Genomic DNA, 21,940 nt, shown 5'->3' with positions numbered 1-21,940 from the left:
GTTTAACCTCCGGTTCTGCTGCTTAGAGTCACACCAAATGCTTTCTGAGGTACTTTATTCAACATTTAGGGTTCAGGTTTGGTTTAACCTCCGGTTCTGCTGCTTAGAGTCACACCAAATGTTTTTCTGAGGTACTTTAGGGTTCAGGTTTGGTTTAACCTCTGGTTCTGCTGCTTAGAGTCACACCAAATGCTTTTCTGAGGTACTTTATTCAACATTTAGGGTTCAGGTTTGGTTTAACCTCCGGTTCTGCTGCTTAGAGTCACACCAAATGCTTTTCTGAGGTACTTTAGGGTTCAGGTTTGGTTTAACCTCCGGTTCTGCTGCTTAGAGTCACACCAAATGCTTTCTGAGGTACTTTATTCAACATTTAGGCTCCAGGTTTGGTTTCACCTCCGGTTCTGCTGCTTAGAGTCACACCAAATGTTTTTCTGAGGTACTTTAGGGTTCAGGTTTGGTTTAACCTCTGGTTCTGCTGCTTAGAGTCACACCAAATGCTTTTCTGAGGTACTTTATTCAACATTTAGGGTTCAGGTTTGGTTTAACCTCCGGTTCTGCTGCTTAGAGTCACACTAAATGCTTTCTGAGGTACTTTATTCAACATTTAGGGTTCAGGTTTGGTTTAACCTCCGGTTCTGCTGCTTAGAGTCACACCAAATGCTTTTCTGAGGTACTTTATTCAGCATTTAGGGTTCAGGTTTGGTTTAACCTCTGGTTCTGCTGCTTAGAGTCACACCAAATGCTTTCTGAGGTACTTTATTCAACATTTAGGGTTCAGGTTTGGTTTAACCTCTGGTTCTGCTGCTTAGAGTCACACCAAATGCTTTCTGAGGTACTTTATTCAACATTTAGGGTTCAGGTTTGGTTTAACCTCTGGTTCTGCTGCTTAGAGTCACACCAAATGCTTTCTGAGGTACTTTATTCAACATTTAGGGTCCAGGTTTGGTTTAACCTCTGGTTCTGCTGCTTAGAGTCACACCAAATGCTTTTCTGAGGTACTTTAGGGTTCAGGTTTGGTTTAACCTCTGGTTCTGCTGCTTAGAGTCACACCAAATGCTTTCTGAGGTACTTTATTCAACATTTAGGGTTCAGGTTTGGTTTAACCTCTGGTTCTGCTGCTTAGAGTCACACCAAATGCTTTCTGAGGTACTTTATTCAACATTTAGGGTTCAGGTTTGGTTTAACCTCTGGTTCTGCTGCTTAGAGTCGCACCAAATGCTTTCTGAGGTACTTTATTCAACATTTAGGGTCCAGGTTTGGTTTAACCTCCGGTTCTGCTGCTTAGAGTCACACCAAATGCTTTCTGAGGTACTTTAGGCTCCAGGTTTGGTTTAACCTCCGGTTCTGCTGCTTAGAGTCACACTAAATGCTTTTCTGAGGTACTTTATTCAACATTTAGGGTTCAGGTTTGGTTTAACCTCGGGTTCTGCTGCTTAGAGTCACACCAAATGCTTTCTGAGGTACTTTAGGGTCCAGGTTTGGTTTAACCTCCGGTTCTGCTGCTTAGAGTCACACTAAATGCTTTTCTGAGGTACTTTATTCAACATTTAGGGTTCAGGTTTGGTTTAACCTCTGGTTCTGCTGCTTAGAGTCACACCAAATGCTTTCTGAGGTACTTTATTCAGCATTTAGGGTTCAGGTTTGGTTTAACCTCTGGTTCTGCTGCTTAGAGTCACACCAAATGCTTTCTGAGGTACTTTATTCAACATTTAGGTCCAGGTTTGTAACGTTTTGTTCTCTGATGTGTTATCTGTTTTCTTTGGTGAGTAGATAAGAGTCATGTTTGAAACACGGCAGCTGAATCTAGTTCATGGCTTTGACTGGATGCTTATGGTGCAGCAGCTCCATGAATCCGTGGCGATAAGAAGCCGCCTGATGGATGAGAATCGAACCCTCTGCAGAGGCTCAAACCTTCTTTCAGAACAGCATGTCTGCAGACTCAAACCTTCTCTGCCTTCAGGTGAAGAGCGTGAACCTGTCGGACGGCGAGCAGCTGTCCATCAGAAGCGTTGATGACCGCGGCGCCCTGCTGGTTCTGGCCAACCACACGCTGCTGGTGGAAGGCCAGGTGATCCGCAGTCCCACCAACACTCTGTCCGTCTACTACCGCTCCGCCCCTGAGGCCAGCATGGGCATCTTCCAGCTGCACTACCAGAGTGAGTCTGCACACGCTCTCAGCGGCGTGCACGCTCTCAGAGGCGTGCACGCCGCTCGCTTCGTGCCGTGGCTGATGTCTGATGCATACATGAACAGTGAGAGTGATCCTGTCGTTAGGGGCTGTTTGCACTCTGCATTCCTGCTAATAGCATCAGCAGAAATCTTCTCATCGAATCGCTTTGCACGGTGATTGAATCTGTCGTGTGAATTAGCCGATTACAGCTCTGATTAATCGGAGCTCATTAGGAGGCTGAGAGCGCGGAAGCTTGTGTGTTTTGTGCGTGTTTCCATGCCGACACACAATGAACACGACGAGGAGCGCTACGATCCACCTGTGCCGTTAATCACGGGATCTAATCCTTTCACGTCCAAGCAGAGGAACAGCTGATTGAAATTAGAGAAGGATGTGATTAAAAAAAGCAACACAAAGAGCAAAGAAATATTATCCCACGAAGCTTTTCAGTTCAAACGGACCCACAGCTGCTTCATCAAAATATCTTCCAGACAAAAACATTAAGCTTAAGTGCGAATGTGCAAAATCCCTCAAAGCTGAATCAATTAGGGCTGTTTTACACCAGGGAGCGTTTAAGTTAAAAGCTCAGTTGGCACCTCTGTCCCAGAATAATCAGTCAGGAACACTTAGAAACCCTTAAATTTCACATCCGACGGCACACATTTAAGGCAAAACTTTGAGCTTAAATATAAATGTGAGTGAGAGCTTTTCCTGTGCTGCTCACAGATGGTTGGATGCATCAGTTCTTTGATGAATCCTCCTTCAGTGGAACAGCTGCTCTTTTCACGCCTGGAACACAGACTCTACAGGCCTCAGTTAGCATGCTAAAGGTTAAAGGTCACCCCAAGGTGAAAAAGCCCAGAGCTACATCTCAGACTCTACAGGCCTCAGTTAGCATGCTAAAGGTTAAAGGTCACCCCAAGGTGAAAAAGCCCAGAGCTACATCTCAGACTCTCCAGGCCTCAGTTAGCATGCTAAAGGTTAAAGGTCACCCCAAGGTGAAAAAGCCCAGAGCTACATCTCAGACTCTACAGGCCTCAGTTAGCATGTTAAAGGTTAAAGGTCATGACAGCACAGTTAGAAAACGGCTGAACAAGGATGGCTTGTTTGGAAGGGCTGCAGGAGAAAGCCTCTTCTCTCTAAAAAGAACATGGCAGCACAGCTTAGGTTTGCAAAGCTGCATCTGAACAAAGCTCAAGACTTCTGGAACAATGTCCTTTGGACAGACCAGAGCAAAGTGGAGATGTTTGGTCCTAATGCACAGCAGCACGTTTGGAGGAAACCAAACACAGCAGATCAGCACAAACACCTCATACCAGCTGTAAAGCACGGTGGTGGAGGGCTGATGATCTGGGCTGGTTCTGCAGCCACAGGACCTGGGCACCTTGCAGTCATTGAGTCCACCATGAACTCCTCTGGATACCAAAGTATTCTAGAGTCAGATGTGAGGCCATCTGTCCCACAGCTAAAGCTGGGCTGAAACTGGCTCATCAACAGGACAAAGATCCCAAACACAGCAGCAGATCTACAGCAGAATGTGGGAAAAAGAGAAGAATCAAGGTGTTGCAATGGTCCAGTCAGAGTCCAGACCTCAGCCTGACTGAGATGCTGTGGTGGGACCTTAAGAGAGCTGTGCAGAAACCAATGCTGCAGAAATAGAAATAGGTATTGACCTGAAATGATGGATTACAGACTTACTGAACAACACAGAACTTGTCCAAATTCTTCTCTTTGCTTGTAGTCTTCAGGCTGAGCTGCTCCCTGCCGAAGAGGCCTCATTTCGGGGAAGTGTCCGTGCTGGACCTGCTCCCTGGAGGCGTCGCCCGCTTTCACTGCCACATGGGTTACCACCTGCAGGGGGAGCCGCTGCTCACCTGTCTCAATGCTTCCCTGCCGGTGTGGAGCGGCAAGGAGCCGACCTGCAGAGGTGAGTGAGTGAATCTGCGGCCGCTGAATTAGAAACTGCTCACTGCAACATGTCTTGTCTGCAGCTCTTTGTGGCGGCACAGTGAAGAATGCAACAGTCGGGAGGGTGCTGTCCCCCTCTCCTCACCATGGGCCCAACGCCACCCTGGACCGGTCCTGCTCCTGGTCTCTGGAGGCTCCCAAAGACCAGAGGTTGCACCTGCACCTGGAGAGGCTGGCTCTGGGGCCGACTGACCGGTAGGAGCGCCCATATTCACCTGTTTTAGATCAGTCTCTATTCTGCACACCTCACTATTCAAACAATCTGCTCTGTTTATGAGTGAAGTGGCAGGTGATCGGGGTATTATGTGCAGAAGAGGCATCAAATGATGCTTCCAACCCTGGTTTTATACGAGGCTGAAGACTTAAACCCTGTTTACAAAGAAAGCTGATTACAGCTGCCGGTAAAAGACTGAATTATTCTGCAAGAAGCTGCTCTTCGAGCTGTTTGTCAGGACCTGAAACACACATCACTTCCTGGTTGGGTGCAACTAACTGCATTACTTGGTTAGAGTTAGCTGTTCAGCTGCTTGTTAACTGTCTGGTTTCGTGTGAAAGGTCCAATTCTGCCTGGCTGATGAGAGAGGGATCAGTCATGGTGTTCAGGTAGATTCTGCTCATTATTTCAGTGTCGGAGGACAGAAGAAGGAGCTGAAAATCATCCCCTCACATATGGTTAATGGGTTTGTCCTGGTTCCCCAGATTGTAAAAGCCATTTTCCAAACAGGATCCAGAAGCTGTAGCTTTTCCACATCTGTTCATGTGCCCGGTCGTCAGATCTTTAAACGTGTTTCACGCACTCGGCTGAAGCTGTTTTTACTCTCGCCTTCTGCAGGCTCGTGTTGTGGAGCGGCCTGGACGCCGGCTCCGTGGTGCTGTTCGACTCGGGTCGGGGGGGACAGATACCCTTCGAGGGCGTAATCAGCGAAGGTCCGGCTGTGAGGATCCAGTTCATCACTGATCAGCCCAACCACAACACAGGATTCAACATCCGCTATGAAGGTGCAGGCTTTAAATCTGATGAAGCACCAATAAAAAGGAGATTTTTGTCTGAAATGCTGCCGTATTAATGTGATTTAATGCTGTCGGTGAAGAATGATCCTCCCAAGAGTTACAATGATCTTACAGATGATATTTACAGATGATCTGCTCCATCATTTGTTTAGGGCTGGATAGTGTAGGGGTATGATTGCCACCTTTCATGTGGGAGATCTGGGTTCAAATCCCCTGCATGAAAGGTATTACCTCCAGTAGGGGTCCTTAGGCCCTTACCCTATCTGCCTACCTGTAAGTCTCTTTGGATGAAAGCTTCTGCTAAATGCATAAACATTTAATGTTGGGATCAGAGAAACCACAGATGCTCCTACAGGTCGAGGCGACTTCCTTTAAACTGCTCCTTGTGTTTCATCTGCAGCTTTTGAGCGAGGCCACTGCTATGAGCCGTACCTGCAGAATGGAAACTTCACCACCTCGGACCTGTTGTACGGGGTCGGCGCTGTGGTCCAGTTCACTTGTGACCCGGGTCACGCTCTGGAGCAAGGCCCGCCTGTGATTGAGTGCATCAGTGCCAGAGATCCATACTGGAACGACACGGAGCCAATCTGCAAAGGTAAAACTCAGGGAAGGAGGCGGTGATATTTTACAGAAACTGCCCAAAAAGCAGCCATTCTTGATTGGCCAGCTCCAGATCTGTCCCATCCAAACTGCCTCAACCTTGTTACCTGCTGGTCCTTTGCAGCCCAGTGTGGCGGCGACCTGACCGGCCCGGGGGGAGTGATTCTGTCTCCCAACTGGCCCGAGTGGTACGGAGAGGGGGAGGACTGCAGCTGGAGGATACATGTCGGCGAAGACAAACGAGTGCTGCTGGATGTTCAGCTGTGAGGAAAAGCACCAACACTCACAGATGCATGAACACCTCGCTCTGACTCACTGTGACCGGCTTCCACCTCGCTCTGACTCACTGTGACCGACTTCTACCTCGCTCTGACTCACTGTGACCGGCTTCCACCTCGCTCTGACTCATCGTGACCGGCTTCCACCTCGCTCTGACTCACTGTGACCGGCTTCCACCTCGCTCTGACTCACTGTGACCGGCTCTGACTCACTGTGACCGGCTTCCACCTCGCTCTGACTCACTGTGACCGGCTTCCACCTCGCTCTGACTCATTGTGACCGGCTTCTACCTCGCTCTGACTCACTGTGACCGGCTTCTACCTCGCTCTGACTCACTGTGACCGGCTTCCACCTCGCTCTGACTCACTGTGACCGACTTCTACCTCGCTCTGACTCACTGTGACCGGCTTCCACCTCGCTCTGACTCATCGTGACCGGCTTCCACCTCGCTCTGACTCATTGTGACCGGCTTCCACCTCGCTCTGACTCATTGTGACCGGCTTCCACCTCGCTCTGACTCATTGTGACCGGCTTCCACCTCGCTCTGACTCACTGTGACCGGCTTCCACCTCGCTCTGACTCATTGTGACCGGTTTCCACCTCGCTCTGACTCATTGTGACCGGCTTCCACCTCGCTCTGACTCACTGTGACCGGCTTCTACCTCGCTCTGACTCACTGTGACCGGCTTCTACCTCGCTCTGACTCATAGTGACCGGCTTCCACCTCGCTCTGACTCATTGTGACCGGCTTCCACCTCGCTCTGACTCATTGTGACCGGCTTCCACCTCGCTCTGACTCACTGTGACCGGCTTCTACCTCGCTCTGACTCATAGTGACCGGCTTCCACCTCGCTCTGACTCACTGTGACCGGCTTCTACCTCGCTCTGACTCACGGTGACCGGCTTCCACCTCGCTCTGACTCACTGTGACCGGCTTCTACCTCGCTCTGACTCACGGTGACCGGTTTCCACCTCGCTCTGACTCATTGTGACCGGTTTCCACCTCGCTCTGACTCATTGTGACCGGCTTCCACCTCGCTCTGACTCACTGTGACCGGCTTCTACCTCGCTCTGACTCACGGTGACCGGTTTCCACCTCGCTCTGACTCACGGTGACCGGCTTCCACCTCGCTCTGACTCGTTGTGACCGGCTTCCACCTCGCTCTGACTCATTGTGACCGGCTTCCACCTCGCTCTGACTCATTGTGACCGGCTTCCACCTCGCTCTGACTCATTGTGACCGGCTTCCACCTCGCTCTGACTCATTGTGACCGGCTTCCACCTCGCTCTGACTCATTGTGACCGGCTTCCACCTCGCTCTGACTCATTGTGACCGGCTTCCACCTCGCTCTGACTCATTGTGACCGGCTTCCACCTCGCTCTGACTCATTGTGACCGGCTTCTACCTCGCTCTGACTCACGGTGACCGGCTTCCACCTCGCTCTGACTCATTGTGACCGGCTTCCACCTCGCTCTGACTCATTGTGACCGGCTTCCACCTCGCTCTGACTCATTGTGACCGGCTTCTACCTCGCTCTGACTCACGGTGACCGGCTTCCACCTCGCTCTGACTCATTGTGACCGGCTTCCACCTCGCTCTGACTCATTGTGACCGGCTTCTACCTCGCTCTGACTCACGGTGACCGGCTTCCACCTCGCTCTGACTCATTGTGACCGGCTTCCACCTCGCTCTGACTCATAGTGACCGGCTTCCACCTCGCTCTGACTCATTGTGACCGGCTTCCACCTCGCTCTGACTCATAGTGACCGGCTTCCACCTCGCTCTGACTCATTGTGACCGGCTTCCACCTCGCTCTGACTCATTGTGACCGGCTTCCACCTCGCTCTGACTCATAGTGACCGGCTTCCACCTCGCTCTGACTCATTGTGACCGGCTTCTACCTCGCTCTGACTCACGGTGACCGGCTTCCACCTCGCTCTGACTCATCGTGACCGGCTTCTACCTCGCTCTGATTCATCGTGACCGGCTTCCACCTCGCTCTGACTCATTGTGACCGGCTCTGACTCATTGTGACCGGCTTCCACCTCGCTCTGACTCATTGTGACCGGCTTCTACCTCGCTCTGACTCATTGTGACCGGCTTCCACCTCGCTCTGACTCATTGTGACCGGCTTCCACCTCGCTCTGACTCATAGTGACCGGCTTCTACCTCGCTCTGACTCACTGTGACCGGCTTCCACCTCGCTCTGACTCACTGTGACCGGCTTCCACCTCGCTCTGACTCACTGTGACCGGCTTCTACCTCGCTCTGACTCATCGTGACCGGCTTCTACCTCGCTCTGACTCATCGTGACCAGCTTCTACCTCGCTCTGACTCACCGTGACCGGCTTCCACCTCGCTCTGACTCACTGTGACCGGCTTCCACCTCGCTCTGACTCACTGTGACCGGCTTCCACCTCGCTCTGACTCACTGTGACCGGCTTCCACCTCGCTCTGACTCATTGTGACCGGCTTCTACCTCGCTCTGACTCATCGTGACCGGCTTCTACCTCGCTCTGACTCATCGTGACCAGCTTCTACCTCGCTCTGACTCATCGTGACCAGCTTCTACCTCGCTCTGACTCACGGTGACCGGCTTCCACCTCGCTATGACTCATCGTGACCGGCTTCCACCTCGCTCTGACTCATTGTGACCGGCTTCCACCTCGCTCTGACTCATTGTGACCGGCTTCCACCTCGCTCTGACTCTCGTTACCTCTCTTCCTGTCCTCAGACTGAACATCAGCGACAGCGACATGTTGACCATCACTGATGGCGATGAGGTCACAACTCGAATCCTGGGGCGCTACGTTGGCGGCAGCAGCCCCTTCAAGCTCTCCTCCACCACCCCGGACCTGACTGTCACCTTCCACTCCGACCCGGCGGGCCTCGTATTCGGGAAGGGCGAAGGCTTCATCATCAACTATATGGGTGAGAGTCACAGTCCAGGGGTTTCTGAAACATACAGCGTGTGAAATAATCTAACCGTCTAAAACAGCCTCAGTTCGCCTTGTCATTGTTAGTGTTTTCATGCTACTTGGTCCATGGTCTAAGTGTCTTTTGAGTGTCTTTTTTCTCTTCATGTAATGACTCTGATGTTGAGATCATGGCTCCATATGCTCGTTCTCCAGATAGCTGAGGATAATCCATCATGGTGGTGGTTAGCACTGCGGTTAGAGGGTGGATGTGTGGGCTTCCTCCCACCTTCCTGAAACATGCATCACCTGGGATGGGCTCCAGCCCCACATAACACCAAATTGGATGATATGGATACAGCAAATAGGTGGATGGACTCCTGGATGTTTGGGATGTGAAAATCAGCCGACTCCAGTCCCATCCAGTCGGATGATGGTCTGTGAATGATAAGCAGAGGAAGTAGCTGAAACTTGAGCTAATACCCCGTTTCACCAGGAGAGAATTACAGGTACAGCTGGGTATCATCTGCATAGCAGTGATACAAAAAGAAAGAATATCAGCAATGACAGCAGCTCCAGCTTCTCAGTGGTCTAAATTCAGTCCATTTTCAGCATCCCTGCATGTCTGTTCCCTGTGAACAAAGACACTCCCCTTTAATATCTATCTGAATATGTCTTCTTAAGCACAAGCATGTACAGTATTTACATTTTAATTCAGTCAGAGCACCACATGGTTGAACTCTTTCAGTCAGTTACAGGGAGAATCTTTCTCTGCCTCATCAGACAGGCACACAGGAGCTAACTGAGGCTGTAATTACTTCTGACCGCGGTGAGTTGGAGAAAGCCTTTAATATCCATTTATTCATCTGGTGTGTAAGGCTTCTGAATCAGCATCCATTCAAAACACCTGAGTCTCCATTCACCGGTGAAGCAGATCTGAGGTGAACCTTTTAAGAGCTGGAAAAAGAAATCAGGCACATTTTCATGTTTTGAAGTGAATAAATGAGGCTGTAGAGGCGGCTCGTGCTTCCTGGCTGTAATTCAAAAGAAGCAACATGGAGCTGGCTCCTGTTCTGGAGTTACTTTAATCTCTGGGAATATCTGGGACTGGGTTTATTGTCTGGAAACAGCTGCTCACTCTTTACTGAGCCTCTACACATAAAACTGTGGTTCTGACCCGTGCCTGAAAGATTTTAATCTTTAACTTTGATGCTCAGGAGGAATGAAGTCCGACAGTAAAGAAAGACAAACAACTCGGTTTTGATGTTTTAATGATTTGCCTACAGTGAGAATAACACCAGGATGATCTTTATCATATTTCTGGAGACGTTCACCGTTTTCCATTCATCTTAATTTTAGCAGCCCTCCTCACGCTGCTCCCCTGCTTTTATTCCTTCATTTTCTTTCCCTCCACCTCCCTCCGCCCTTATTCAATCACATCCTATTTGTTTCACCATCACACAACCGAGCTCATCCACACACAATCTCAGAGTTTCACAAGCCTCCGAATAAGCTCAGTCCGCCTTAATCTGCAGCTCCTCCAACACCTGACACCACTTTAACAGACACTCTGTCCAATTTACTCGTCACCCTCCGACACCACGAACATTTCCCCGAGCCGTGCATCAAGTTGACACAGCATGAGGCCTTTAATGTTGCTGATATTTATGTGCAGTGAGAATAAAGTATCCAGGCTGCACAGCGGAGGAGGACCAGCTCAATAGAGAATGAATAATTGATCTTAGAAGTTGAACTTAGAAATCCCCGTAGGCCCATTACGGCGTACAGTGTTGAGCTGTACTGTACGCCGACAGATCAATGCCAGATACACGGAGGCAGACGCTCCAGTCCGGTGGGAGTGAGGATTATTCCCTTTGTTTTAAGCAGCTTTCTGTACCGTCTGCACTTTCTGGAGGAGGTTTGTGTGTTTTCCCTCCTCCTGCACTTGAGACATGACAATCCACTTAGAAACGACTGTAAACATGAAGCTGAGAAGGAAACCCACAAAGGGAATAACTGCACTGTGATCAGATGCTGCTGCAGTGAAGAAGCACATTATAAATAATATATACCACACGTGATGATATAAAAGTGCTTTACTTTCAGTGAGAGGTTGGAACTGACGAGTCCAAAAGTCCTGAAACTTAAACAGATCCTGATTATATGAAGAAAAGCTCTTTGATCAAAGGAAGTGATCAAACCGCCTTCTTTCAGATTAAAGAAGACACTTCCTTCATAGATTAATGATGAAGTTGTGCTTGAATCTGCTTCTTTGTAGGGAAAAGAATACTTTAAATGTTCTTTTAATAGAATAATATCAGAATTATTCTTTAAATACAACCCAGAGAGTCTCTGTGTGAGTATGAATAAAAACAGAAGGCTGCGGTTTACAGATCTCATAATCAATATTTAATTCACAGAAGAAGATCAGAAACATATAAAATATTGAAAATTCTATGAATATTCTTATATCTCATCTTTCTCTTTACTTTCCCTTCACGGCTGTTTGCTTCTCCCGGCTTTCCACATCTGCTGAGATACACACATTAGTTTTCTTTCATCGCACAGACCATAAAGGCTCTGAGTTTTATAAATGCAGCATAATCTGTGGAAACAAACAAAATGGATGTTTGCATGAGCTGCCCACGGGTTTTAACCTTGGACTGGAACTGAGGATGAATGCTCTACATGTTTTGTAGTTTCTGAATTTTATTCTAAACAATATGAAAGCTGGGATAGATATAAGCGGGTATCTGTGACCTGTAGCGGGTATCTGTTACCTGTAGCAAGCATCTGTGACCTGTAGCGGGTATCTGTGACCTGTAGCGGGTATCTGTGACCTGTAGCGGGCGTCTGTGACCTGTAGCAAGCATCTGTGACCTGTAGCGGGCGTCTGTGACCTGTAGCGGGTATCTGTGACCTGTAGCGGGCGTCTGTGACCTGTAGCGGGTATCTGTGACCTGTAGCAAGCATCTGTGACCTGTAGCGGGTATCTGTGACCTGTAGCGGGTATCTGTGACCTGTAGCGGGCGTCTGTGACCTGTAGCAAGCATCTGTGACCTGTAGCGGGCGTCTGTGACCTGTAGCGGGTATCTGTGACCTGTAGCGGGTATCTGTGACCTGTAGCGGGTATCTGTGACCTGTAGCGGGTATCTGTGACCTGTAGCGGGTATCTGTGACCTGTAGCAAGCATTTGTGACCTGTAGCAAGCATCTGTGACCTGTAGCGGGCGTCTGTGACCTGTAGCGGGTATCTGTGACCTGTAGCGGGTATCTGTGACCTGTAGCGGGTATCTGTGACCTGTAGCGGGTATCTGTGACCTGTAGCGGGTATCTGTGACCTGTAGCAAGCATCTGTGACCTGTAGCGGGTGTCTGTGACCTGTAGCGGGTATCTGTGACCTGTAGCGGGTATCTGTGACCTGTAGCGGGTATCTGTAGCGGGTATCTGTGACCTGTAGCGGGTATCTGTGACCTGTAGCGGGTATCTGTGACCTGTAGCAAGCATCTGTGACCTGTAGCGGGCGTCTGTGACCTGTAGCGGGTATCTGTGACCTGTAGCAAGCATCTGTGACCTGTAGCAAGCATCTGTGACCTGTAGCGGGTATCTGTGACCTGTAGCGGGCGTCTGTAGCGGGTATCTGTGACCTGTAGCAAGCATCTGTGACCTGTAGCAAGCATCTGTGACCTGTAGCAAGCATCTGTGACCTGTAGCGGGTATCTGTGACCTGTAGCGGGTATCTGTGACCTGTAGCGGGTATCTGTGACCTGTAGCGGGTGTCTGTGACCTGTAGCGGGTATCTGTGACCTGTAGCGGGTATCTGTGACCTGTAGCGGGTGTCTGTGACCTGTAGCGGGCGTCTGTGACCTGTAGCGGGCGTCTGTGACCTGTAGCAAGCATCTGTGACCTGTAGCGGGTATCTGTGACCTGTAGCAAGCATCTGTGACCTGTAGCAAGCATCTGTGACCTGTAGCGGGTATCTGTGACCTGTAGCGGGTATCTGTGACCTGTAGCAAGCATCTGTGACCTGTAGCGGGTGTCTGTGACCTGTAGCGGGCGTCTGTGACCTGTAGCAAGCATCTGTGACCTGTAGCGGGTATCTGTGACCTGTAGCGGGTGTCTGTGACCTGTAGCGGGCGTCTGTGACCTGTAGCGGGCGTCTGTGACCTGTAGCGGGCGTCTGTGACCTGTAGCGGGCGTCTGTGACCTGTAGCGGGTGTCTGTGACCTGTAGCGGGCGTCTGTGACCTGTAGCGGGCGTCTGTGACCTGTAGCGGGCGTCTGTGACCTGTAGCGGGTATCTGTGACCTGTAGCGGGCGTCTGTGACCTGTAGCGGGTATCTGTGACCTGTAGCGGGTACCTGTAGCGGGTATCTGTGACCTGTAGCGGGTATCTGTGACCTGTAGCGGGTATCTGTGACCTGTAGCGGGTATCTGTGACCTGTAGCAAGCATCTGTGACCTGTAGCGGGTGTCTGTGACCTGTAGCGGGTATCTGTGACCTGTAGCGGGTATCTGTGACCTGTAGCGGGTATCTGTGACCTGTAGCAAGCATCTGTGACCTGTAGCGGGCGTCTGTGACCTGTAGCGGGTATCTGTGACCTGTAGCAAGCATCTGTGACCTGTAGCAAGCATCTGTGACCTGTAGCGGGTATCTGTGACCTGTAGCGGGCGTCTGTAGCGGGTATCTGTGACCTGTAGCAAGCATCTGTGACCTGTAGCAAGCATCTGTGACCTGTAGCAAGCATCTGTGACCTGTAGCGGGTATCTGTGACCTGTAGCGGGTATCTGTGACCTGTAGCGGGTATCTGTGACCTGTAGCGGGTGTCTGTGACCTGTAGCGGGTATCTGTGACCTGTAGCGGGTATCTGTGACCTGTAGCGGGTGTCTGTGACCTGTAGCGGGCGTCTGTGACCTGTAGCGGGCGTCTGTGACCTGTAGCAAGCATCTGTGACCTGTAGCGGGTATCTGTGACCTGTAGCAAGCATCTGTGACCTGTAGCAAGCATCTGTGACCTGTAGCGGGTATCTGTGACCTGTAGCGGGTATCTGTGACCTGTAGCAAGCATCTGTGACCTGTAGCGGGTGTCTGTGACCTGTAGCGGGCGTCTGTGACCTGTAGCAAGCATCTGTGACCTGTAGCGGGTATCTGTGACCTGTAGCGGGTGTCTGTGACCTGTAGCGGGCGTCTGTGACCTGTAGCGGGCGTCTGTGACCTGTAGCGGGCGTCTGTGACCTGTAGCGGGCGTCTGTGACCTGTAGCGGGTGTCTGTGACCTGTAGCGGGCGTCTGTGACCTGTAGCGGGCGTCTGTGACCTGTAGCGGGCGTCTGTGACCTGTAGCGGGTATCTGTGACCTGTAGCGGGCGTCTGTGACCTGTAGCGGGTATCTGTGACCTGTAGCGGGTACCTGTAGCGGGTGTCTGTGACCTGTAGCGGGTATCTGTGACCTGTAGCGGGTATCTGTGACCTGTAGCGGGTATCTGTAGCGGGCGTCTGTGACCTGTAGCGGGTATCTGTGACCTGTAGCGGGCGTCTGTGACCTGTAGCGGGTATCTGTAGCGGGCGTCTGTGACCTGTAGCGGGTATCTGTAGCGGGTATCTGTAACCTGTAGCGGGTATCTGTGACCTGTAGCGGGCGTCTGTGACCTGTAGCGGGTATCTGTGACCTGTAGCGGGTATCTGTGACCTGTAGCGGGTATCTGTGACCTGTAGCGGGTATCTGTGACCTGTAGCGGGTGTCTGTGACCTGTAGCAAGCATCTGTGACCTGTAGCAAGCATCTGTGACCTGTAGCGGGTATCTGTAGCGGGTATCTGTGACCTGTAGCGGGTATCAGGTAAAGAATCCAAACACCAACAGTGCTGCCTAATATTCGCCTTTCCACACAAAGGTCAGAGGTAGTTAAAAAGGCAGCAACATGTACCAAATGACTGGTGAATCCTCTGTAAATCTGATCTTTATTTTCACGTCACCGTGTTGCAAAGGTGTTTGAAGGCTCTAAGTAGCGGTGAGCTACAGGAGATTCAGACGTTTCAGCTGAGAGAAGGTGGTTTATTTCACACCAAACTTGTTTCTGACAGCACATGAGACAAAGATCAACCCAACCTGTAATAATTCCACTCAGATTCTGAATGAAAATGAGCCCTTCGTCCTACACCAGAGAGCTTTAAGGGCCGCACGGCGCAGGGGAAATCCGTCATTCTGTCACATGGGCTGCCGGATGAATCCATCCGTCTTCCAGGGACAGCTTGTCACAGTCAGCCGAAGGGCTGCTTATCATCTTTGGCTCTTGACCCCGTTAACTGCTGTGAGACAGGAAACATTTAACTGCAGCCACACCCGGAGCGCAGCACCTGGCACCATCTCAATGGAGCCATTAATCAGCCTTTTCTCTTTAATTACCTTTCACAGAGGTGTCCCGAAACGACTCCTGTCCAGACCTGCCGGAGATCCAGAACGGCTGGAAGACCACGTCCCATGTTGCTCTGGTGCGAGGAGCGCGGATCACCTACCAGTGTGACCCTGGCTACGACCTGGTGGGACGGGAGACCCTCACCTGCCAGCTGGACCTGTCCTGGAGCTCCCAGCCGCCCTTCTGTGAAAAGAGTCAGTTCCAGTTATTGTGCATCCACCCACGTCCTGTTTATGATCCTGTTTATGATCCTGCTTATGATCCTGTTTCTGATCCTATTTCTGATCCTGTTTCTGATCCTGTTTCTGATCCTGTTTCTGATCCTGTTTCTGATCCTGTTTCTGATCCTGCTTATGATCCTGTTTCTGATCCTGTTTCTGATCCTGCTTATGATCCTGTTTCTGATCCTGTTTAAGATCCTGTTTATGATCCTGTTTATGATCCTGTTTATGATCCTGTTTATGATCCTGTTTAAGATCCTGTTTATCATCCTGTTTATGATCCTGTTTCTGATCCTGTTTCTGATCCTGTTTCTGATCCTGTTTAAGATCCTGTTTCTGATCCTGTTTAAGATCCTGTTTAAGATCCTGTTTATGATCCTGTTTATGATCCTGTTTATGATCCTGTTTCTGATCCTGTTTAAGATCCTGTTTCTGATCCTGTTTAAGATCCTGTTTAAGATCCTGTTTAAGATCCTGTTTATGATCCTGTTTAAGATCCTGTTTATGATCCTGTTTATGATCCTGTTTATGATCCTGTTTATGATCCTGTTTCTGATCCTGTTTAAGATCCTGTTTAAGATCCTGTTTCTGATCCTGTTTAAGATCCTGTTTCTGATCCTGTTTAAGATCCTGTTTAAGATCCTGTTTAAGATCCTGTTTAAGATCCTGTTTATGATCCTGTTTAAGATCCTGTTTATGATCCTGTTTATGATCCTGTTTATGATCCTGTTTATGATCCTGTTTATGATCCTGTTTAAGATCCTGTTTCTGATCCTGTTTAAGATCCTGTTTAAGATCCTGTTTAAGATCCTGTTTATGATCCTGTTTATGATCCTGTTTATGATCCTGTTTATGATCCTGTTTATGATCCTGTTTCTGATCCTGTTTAAGATCCTGTTTCTGATCCTGTTTATGATCCTGTTTAAGATCCTGTTTATGATCCTGTTTATGATCCTGTTTATGATCCTGTTTATGATCCTGTTTCTGATCCTGTTTAAGATCCTGTTTCTGATCCTGTTTATGATCCTGTTTAAGATCCTGTTTATGATCCTGCTTATGATCCTGTTTCTGATCCTGTTTCTGATCCTGTTTCTGATCCTGTTTATGATCCAGCTTATGATCCTGTTTATGATCCTGTTTATGATCCTATTTATGATCCAGCTTATGATCCTGTTTATGATCCTGTTTATGATCCTGTTTATGATCCTGTTTATGATCCAGCTTATGATCCTGTTTATGATCCTGTTTATGATCCTGTTTATGATCCTGTTTAAGATCCTGTTTATGATCCTGTTTATGATCCCGTTTCTGATCCCGTTTCTGATCCTGTTTCTGATCCTGTTTATCATCCTGTTTATGATCCTGTTTATCATCCTGTTTATGATCCTGTTTCTGATCCTGTTTCTGATCCAGCTTATGATCCTGTTTCTGATCCTGTTTCTGATCCTGCTTATGATCCTGTTTATCATCCTGTTTCATCTCTCCTCGGTGAGGCTTTTCCAAACTGTTTACACTGTTAGAACAGAAGAAGTGTGCTGGATCAGATGTGAGAGTTCAGGTCCGTACAGCCACATGCTTTATATCTGCTCTCCTTGGGGTTCATTGGATGGATGTCAGCTCCTCTGCAGGAGTCACATCCAGCTCATTCTTCCACTGTGGAATCCAGATATCTGAGGACTGATGTTTCCCTTGCTAAATATTTTCTCTCTCCTTACTGATTACCAGCCAGTGGCTAACGGTAGCAGGAGCTAGCTTGAATTACAGATGCTTCTCATTTGTTAAAAATGCAGATGTGACACTTGTTTGATGCCATCTTTCTCCATCAGTCATGTACTGCTCAGATCCAGGCCATGTGGAGCACTCCACCAGGTCTCTGTCTGACCCCAAACTCCTGGTGGGCACGACCATTCAGTACAGCTGCAACCCCGGCTTCATCCTGCAGGGCGGCGCCACCATCACCTGCTACGGCCGTGAGCCGGGGACGCCTGTGTGGACGTCTCGACTCCCTCACTGTGTCTGTGAGTATCTGACAGACGGTTTCTGGTGGAATATGACATGTTTTGTGATTTCTTGGCTCTCTCTTAATGTTTTTTGCTGACAAAGATCACAGCGTTTCTGCATTCCAGAGAAAATTCTTCTTCTCCTGCATTTCATCCAAGGCCTGAAATGTTGTGTGTGTGCTTTCAGGCGTATTAATGTATGTGGGAAGCGTTTGAAATGTAAATTAAATGCTAATGTACCGTTACAATCAGCCCTCAGCCACCTGGAGGAGGAGGAGGAGATTATCCATGAGTCATGTCACCTCAGCCTGAGCTCGTCACATCTGTCAGTGATGCAACGAAGCCTCGTGTTTGTGTTGAGAAACGTGGTGTGATCCATCCAGCTCTCATCTTCTGTCCTCCTTTGGTCCAGCTCTCATCTTCTGTCCTCCTCCTTTGGTCCAGCTCTCATCTTCTGTCCTCCTCCTTTGGTCCAGCTCTCATCTTCTGTCCTCCTCCTTTGGTCCAGCTCTCATCTTCTGTCCTCCTCCTTTGGTCCAGCTCTCATCTTCTGTCCTTCTTTGGTCCAGCTCTCATCTTCTGTCCTCCTCCTTTGGTCCAGCTCTCATCTTCTGTCCTCCTCCTTTGGTCCAGCTCTCATCTTCTGTCCTCCTCCTTTGGTCCAGCTCTCATCTTCTGTCCTCCTCCTTTGGTCCAGCTCTCATCTTCTGTCCTTCTCCTTTGGTCCAGCTCTCACCTTCTGTCCTTCTCCTTTGGTCCAGCTCTCATCTTCTGTCCTCCTTTGGTCCAGCTCTCATCTTCTGTCCTTCTTTGGTCCAGCTCTCATCTTCTGTCCTTCTCCTTTGGTCCAGCTCTCATCTTCTGTCCTCCTCCTTTGGTCCAGCTCTCACCTTCTGTCCTCCTCCTTTGGTCCAGCTCTCACCTTCTGTCCTCCTTTGGTCCAGCTCTCATCTTCTGTCCTCCTCCTTTGGTCCAGCTCTCATCTTCTGTCCTTCTCCTTTGGTCCAACTCTCATCTTCTGTCCTTCTCCTTTGGTCCAGCTCTCACCTTCTGTCCTCCTCCTTTGGTCCAGCTCTCATCTTCTGTCCTTCTCCTTTGGTCCAGCTCTCATCTTCTGTCCTCCTTTGGTCCAGCTCTCATCTTCTGTCCTCCTTTGGTCCAGCTCTCATCTTCTGTCCTCCTCCTTTGGTCCAGCTCTCATCTTCTGTCCTCCTCCTTTGGTCCAGCTCTCATCTTCTGTCCTCCTTTGGTCCAGCTCTCATCTTCTGTCCTTCTCCTTTGGTCCAGCTCTCATCTTCTGTCCTTCTCCTTTGGTCCAGCTCTCATCTTCTGTCCTCCTCCTTTGGTCCAGCTCTCATCTTCTGTCCTTCTCCTCTCATCTTCTGTCCTTCTCCTTTGGTCCAGCTCTCATCTTCTGTCCTCCTTTGGTCCAGCTCTCATCTTCTGTCCTCCTCCTTTGGTCCAGCTCTCATCTTCTGTCCTCCTTTGGTCCAGCTCTCATCTTCTGTCCTCCTCCTTTGGTCCAGCTCTCATCTTCTGTCCTCCTCCTTTGGTCCAGCTCTCATCTTCTGTCCTCCTTTGGTCCAGCTCTCATCTTCTGTCCTCCTCCTTTGGTCCAGCTCTCATCTTCTGTCCTCCTCCTTTGGTCCAGCTCTCATCTTCTGTCCTCCTTTGGTCCAGCTCTCATCTTCTGTCCTTCTCCTTTGGTCCAGCTCTCATCTTCTGTCCTTCTCCTTTGGTCCAGCTCTCATCTTCTGTCCTCCTCCTTTGGTCCAGCTCTCATCTTCTGTCCTCCTCCTTTGGTCCAGCTCTCATCTTCTGTCCTTCTCCTTTGGTCCAGCTCTCATCTTCTGTCCTCCTCCTTTGGTCCAGCTCTCATCTTCTGTCCTCCTCCTTTGGTCCACCTCTCATCTTCTGTCCTCCTTTGGTCCAGCTCTCATCTTCTTTCCTCCTCCTTTGGTCCAGCTCTCACCTTCTGTCCTCCTTTGGTCCAGCTCTCATCTTCTGTCCTTCTCCTTTGGTCCAGCTCTCATCTTCTGTCCTCCTTTGGTCCAGCTCTCATCTTCTGTCCTCCTCCTTTGGTCCAGCTCTCATCTTCTGTCCTCCTCCTTTGGTCCACCTCTCATCTTCTGTCCTCCTTTGGTCCAGCTCTCATCTTCTTTCCTCCTCCTTTGGTCCACCTCTCATCTTCTGTCCTCCTTTGGTCCAGCTCTCATCTTCTTTCCTCCTCCTTTGGTCCAGCTCTCACATTCTGTCCTCCTTTGGTCCAGCTCTCATCTTCTGTCCTTCTCCTTTGGTCCAGCTCTCATCTTCTGTCCTCCTTTGGTCCAGCTCTCATCTTCTGTCCTCCTCCTTTGGTCCAGCTCTCATCTTCTGTCCTTCTCCTTTGGTCCAGCTCTCATCTTCTGTCCTCCTCCTTTGGTCCAGCTCTCATCTTCTGTCCTCCTTTGGTCCAACTCTCATCTTCTGTCCTTCTCCTTTGGTCCAGCTCTCATCTTCTGTCCTCCTCCTTTGGTCCAGCTCTCATCATCTGTCCTCCTCCTTTGGTCCAGCTCTCATCTTCTGTCCTTCTCCTTTGGTCCAGCTCTCATCTTCTGTCCTTCTCCTTTGGTCCAGCTCTCATCTTCTGTCCTTCTCCTTTGGTCCAGCTCTCACCTTCTGTCCTCCTTTGGTCCAGCTCTCACCTTCTGTCCTCCTTTGGTCCAGCTCTCATCTTCTGTCCTCCTCCTTTGGTCCAGCTCTCATCTTCTGTCCTCCTCCTTTGGTCCAGCTCTCATCTTCTGTCCTTCTCCTTTGGTCCAGCTCTCATCTTCTGTCCTCCTCCTTTGGTCCAGCTCTGATCTTCTGTCCTTCTCCTTTGGTCCAGCTCTCATCTTCTGTCCTCCTCCTTTGGTCCAGCTCTGATCTTCTGTCCTTCTCCTTTGGTCCAGCTCTCATCTTCTGTCCTTCTCCTTTGGTCCAGCTCTCATCTTCTGTCCTCCTCCTTTGGTCCAGCTCTGATCTTCTGTCCTTCTCCTTTGGTCCAGCTCTCATCTTCTGTCCTCCTCCTTTGGTCCAGCTCTGATCTTCTGTCCTCCTCCTTTGGTCCAGCTCTCATCTTCTGTCCTCCTCCTTTGGTCCACCTCTCATCTTCTGTCCTCCTTTGGTCCAGCTCTCATCTTCTTTCCTCCTCCTTTGGTCCAGCTCTCACCTTCTGTCCTCCTTTGGTCCAGCTCTCATCTTCTGTCCTTCTCCTTTGGTCCAGCTCTCATCTTCTGTCCTCCTTTGGTCCAGCTCTCATCTTCTGTCCTCCTCCTTTGGTCCAGCTCTCATCTTCTGTCCTCCTCCTTTGGTCCACCTCTCATCTTCTGTCCTCCTTTGGTCCAGCTCTCATCTTCTTTCCTCCTCCTTTGGTCCACCTCTCATCTTCTGTCCTCCTTTGGTCCAGCTCTCATCTTCTTTCCTCCTCCTTTGGTCCAGCTCTCATCTTCTGTCCTCCTCCTTTGGTCCAGCTCTCATCTTCTGTCCTTCTCCTTTGGTCCAGCTCTCATCTTCTGTCCTCCTCCTTTGGTCCAGCTCTCATCTTCTGTCCTCCTTTGGTCCAACTCTCATCTTCTGTCCTTCTCCTTTGGTCCAGCTCTCATCTTCTGTCCTCCTCCTTTGGTCCAGCTCTCATCATCTGTCCTCCTCCTTTGGTCCAGCTCTCATCTTCTGTCCTTCTCCTTTGGTCCAGCTCTCATCTTCTGTCCTTCTCCTTTGGTCCAGCTCTCACCTTCTGTCCTCCTTTGGTCCAGCTCTCATCTTCTGTCCTCCTCCTTTGGTCCAGCTCTCATCTTCTGTCCTCCTCCTTTGGTCCAGCTCTCATCTTCTGTCCTTCTCCTTTGGTCCAGCTCTCATCTTCTGTCCTTCTCCTTTGGTCCAGCTCTCATCTTCTGTCCTTCTCCTTTGGTCCAGCTCTCATCTTCTGTCCTCCTTTGGTCCAGCTCTCACCTTCTGTCCTCCTTTGGTCCAGCTCTCATCTTCTGTCCTCCTCCTTTGGTCCAGCTCTCATCTTCTGTCCTCCTTTGGTCCAGCTCTCACCTTCTGTCCTCCTTTGGTCCAGCTCTCATCTTCTGTCCTCCTTTGGTCCAGCTCTCATCTTCTCTCCTCCTCCTTTGGTCCAGCTCTCATCTTCTGTCCTCCTCCTTTGGTCCAGCTCTCATCTTCTGTCCTCCTTTGGTCCAGCTCTCATCATCTGTCCTCCTCCTTTGGTCCAGCTCTCATCTTCTGTCCTTCTCCTTTGGTCCAGCTCTCATCTTCTGTCCTTCTCCTTTGGTCCAGCTCTCATCTTCTGTCCTTCTCCTTTGGTCCAGCTCTCACCTTCTGTCCTCCTTTGGTCCAGCTCTCA

At 49.9% G+C, this 21,940-nt stretch overlaps 1 protein-coding gene across 2 annotated transcripts in view; it reads left to right on the top strand.

Moving 5' to 3' along the window:
- sez6l (seizure related 6 homolog (mouse)-like) overlaps positions 1-21,940 on the top strand; it is an 86,721-nt gene that overhangs the window by 56,487 nt on the left and 8,294 nt on the right. For both annotated transcript variants that reach the window (XM_072371504.1, XM_072371503.1), the window contains exons 4-12: positions 1,961-2,156; positions 3,912-4,097; positions 4,162-4,333; positions 4,971-5,137; positions 5,550-5,744; positions 5,874-6,012; positions 8,764-8,960; positions 15,353-15,547; positions 17,401-17,592. In XM_072371504.1, the coding sequence (XP_072227605.1) occupies positions 1,961-2,156; positions 3,912-4,097; positions 4,162-4,333; positions 4,971-5,137; positions 5,550-5,744; positions 5,874-6,012; positions 8,764-8,960; positions 15,353-15,547; positions 17,401-17,592 (1,639 nt within the window). The remainder of the gene's footprint in view (positions 1-1,960; positions 2,157-3,911; positions 4,098-4,161; positions 4,334-4,970; positions 5,138-5,549; positions 5,745-5,873; positions 6,013-8,763; positions 8,961-15,352; positions 15,548-17,400; positions 17,593-21,940) is intronic.

The sequence above is a fragment of the Leuresthes tenuis genome, unplaced genomic scaffold (genome assembly GCF_036924035.1).
Source record: "Leuresthes tenuis unplaced genomic scaffold, fLeuTen1.0.hap1 SCAF_19, whole genome shotgun sequence".
NCBI classification, from domain to species: Eukaryota; Metazoa; Chordata; class Actinopteri; order Atheriniformes; family Atherinopsidae; genus Leuresthes; species Leuresthes tenuis.
This window is presented reverse-complemented; position numbering and strand designations above follow the sequence as displayed.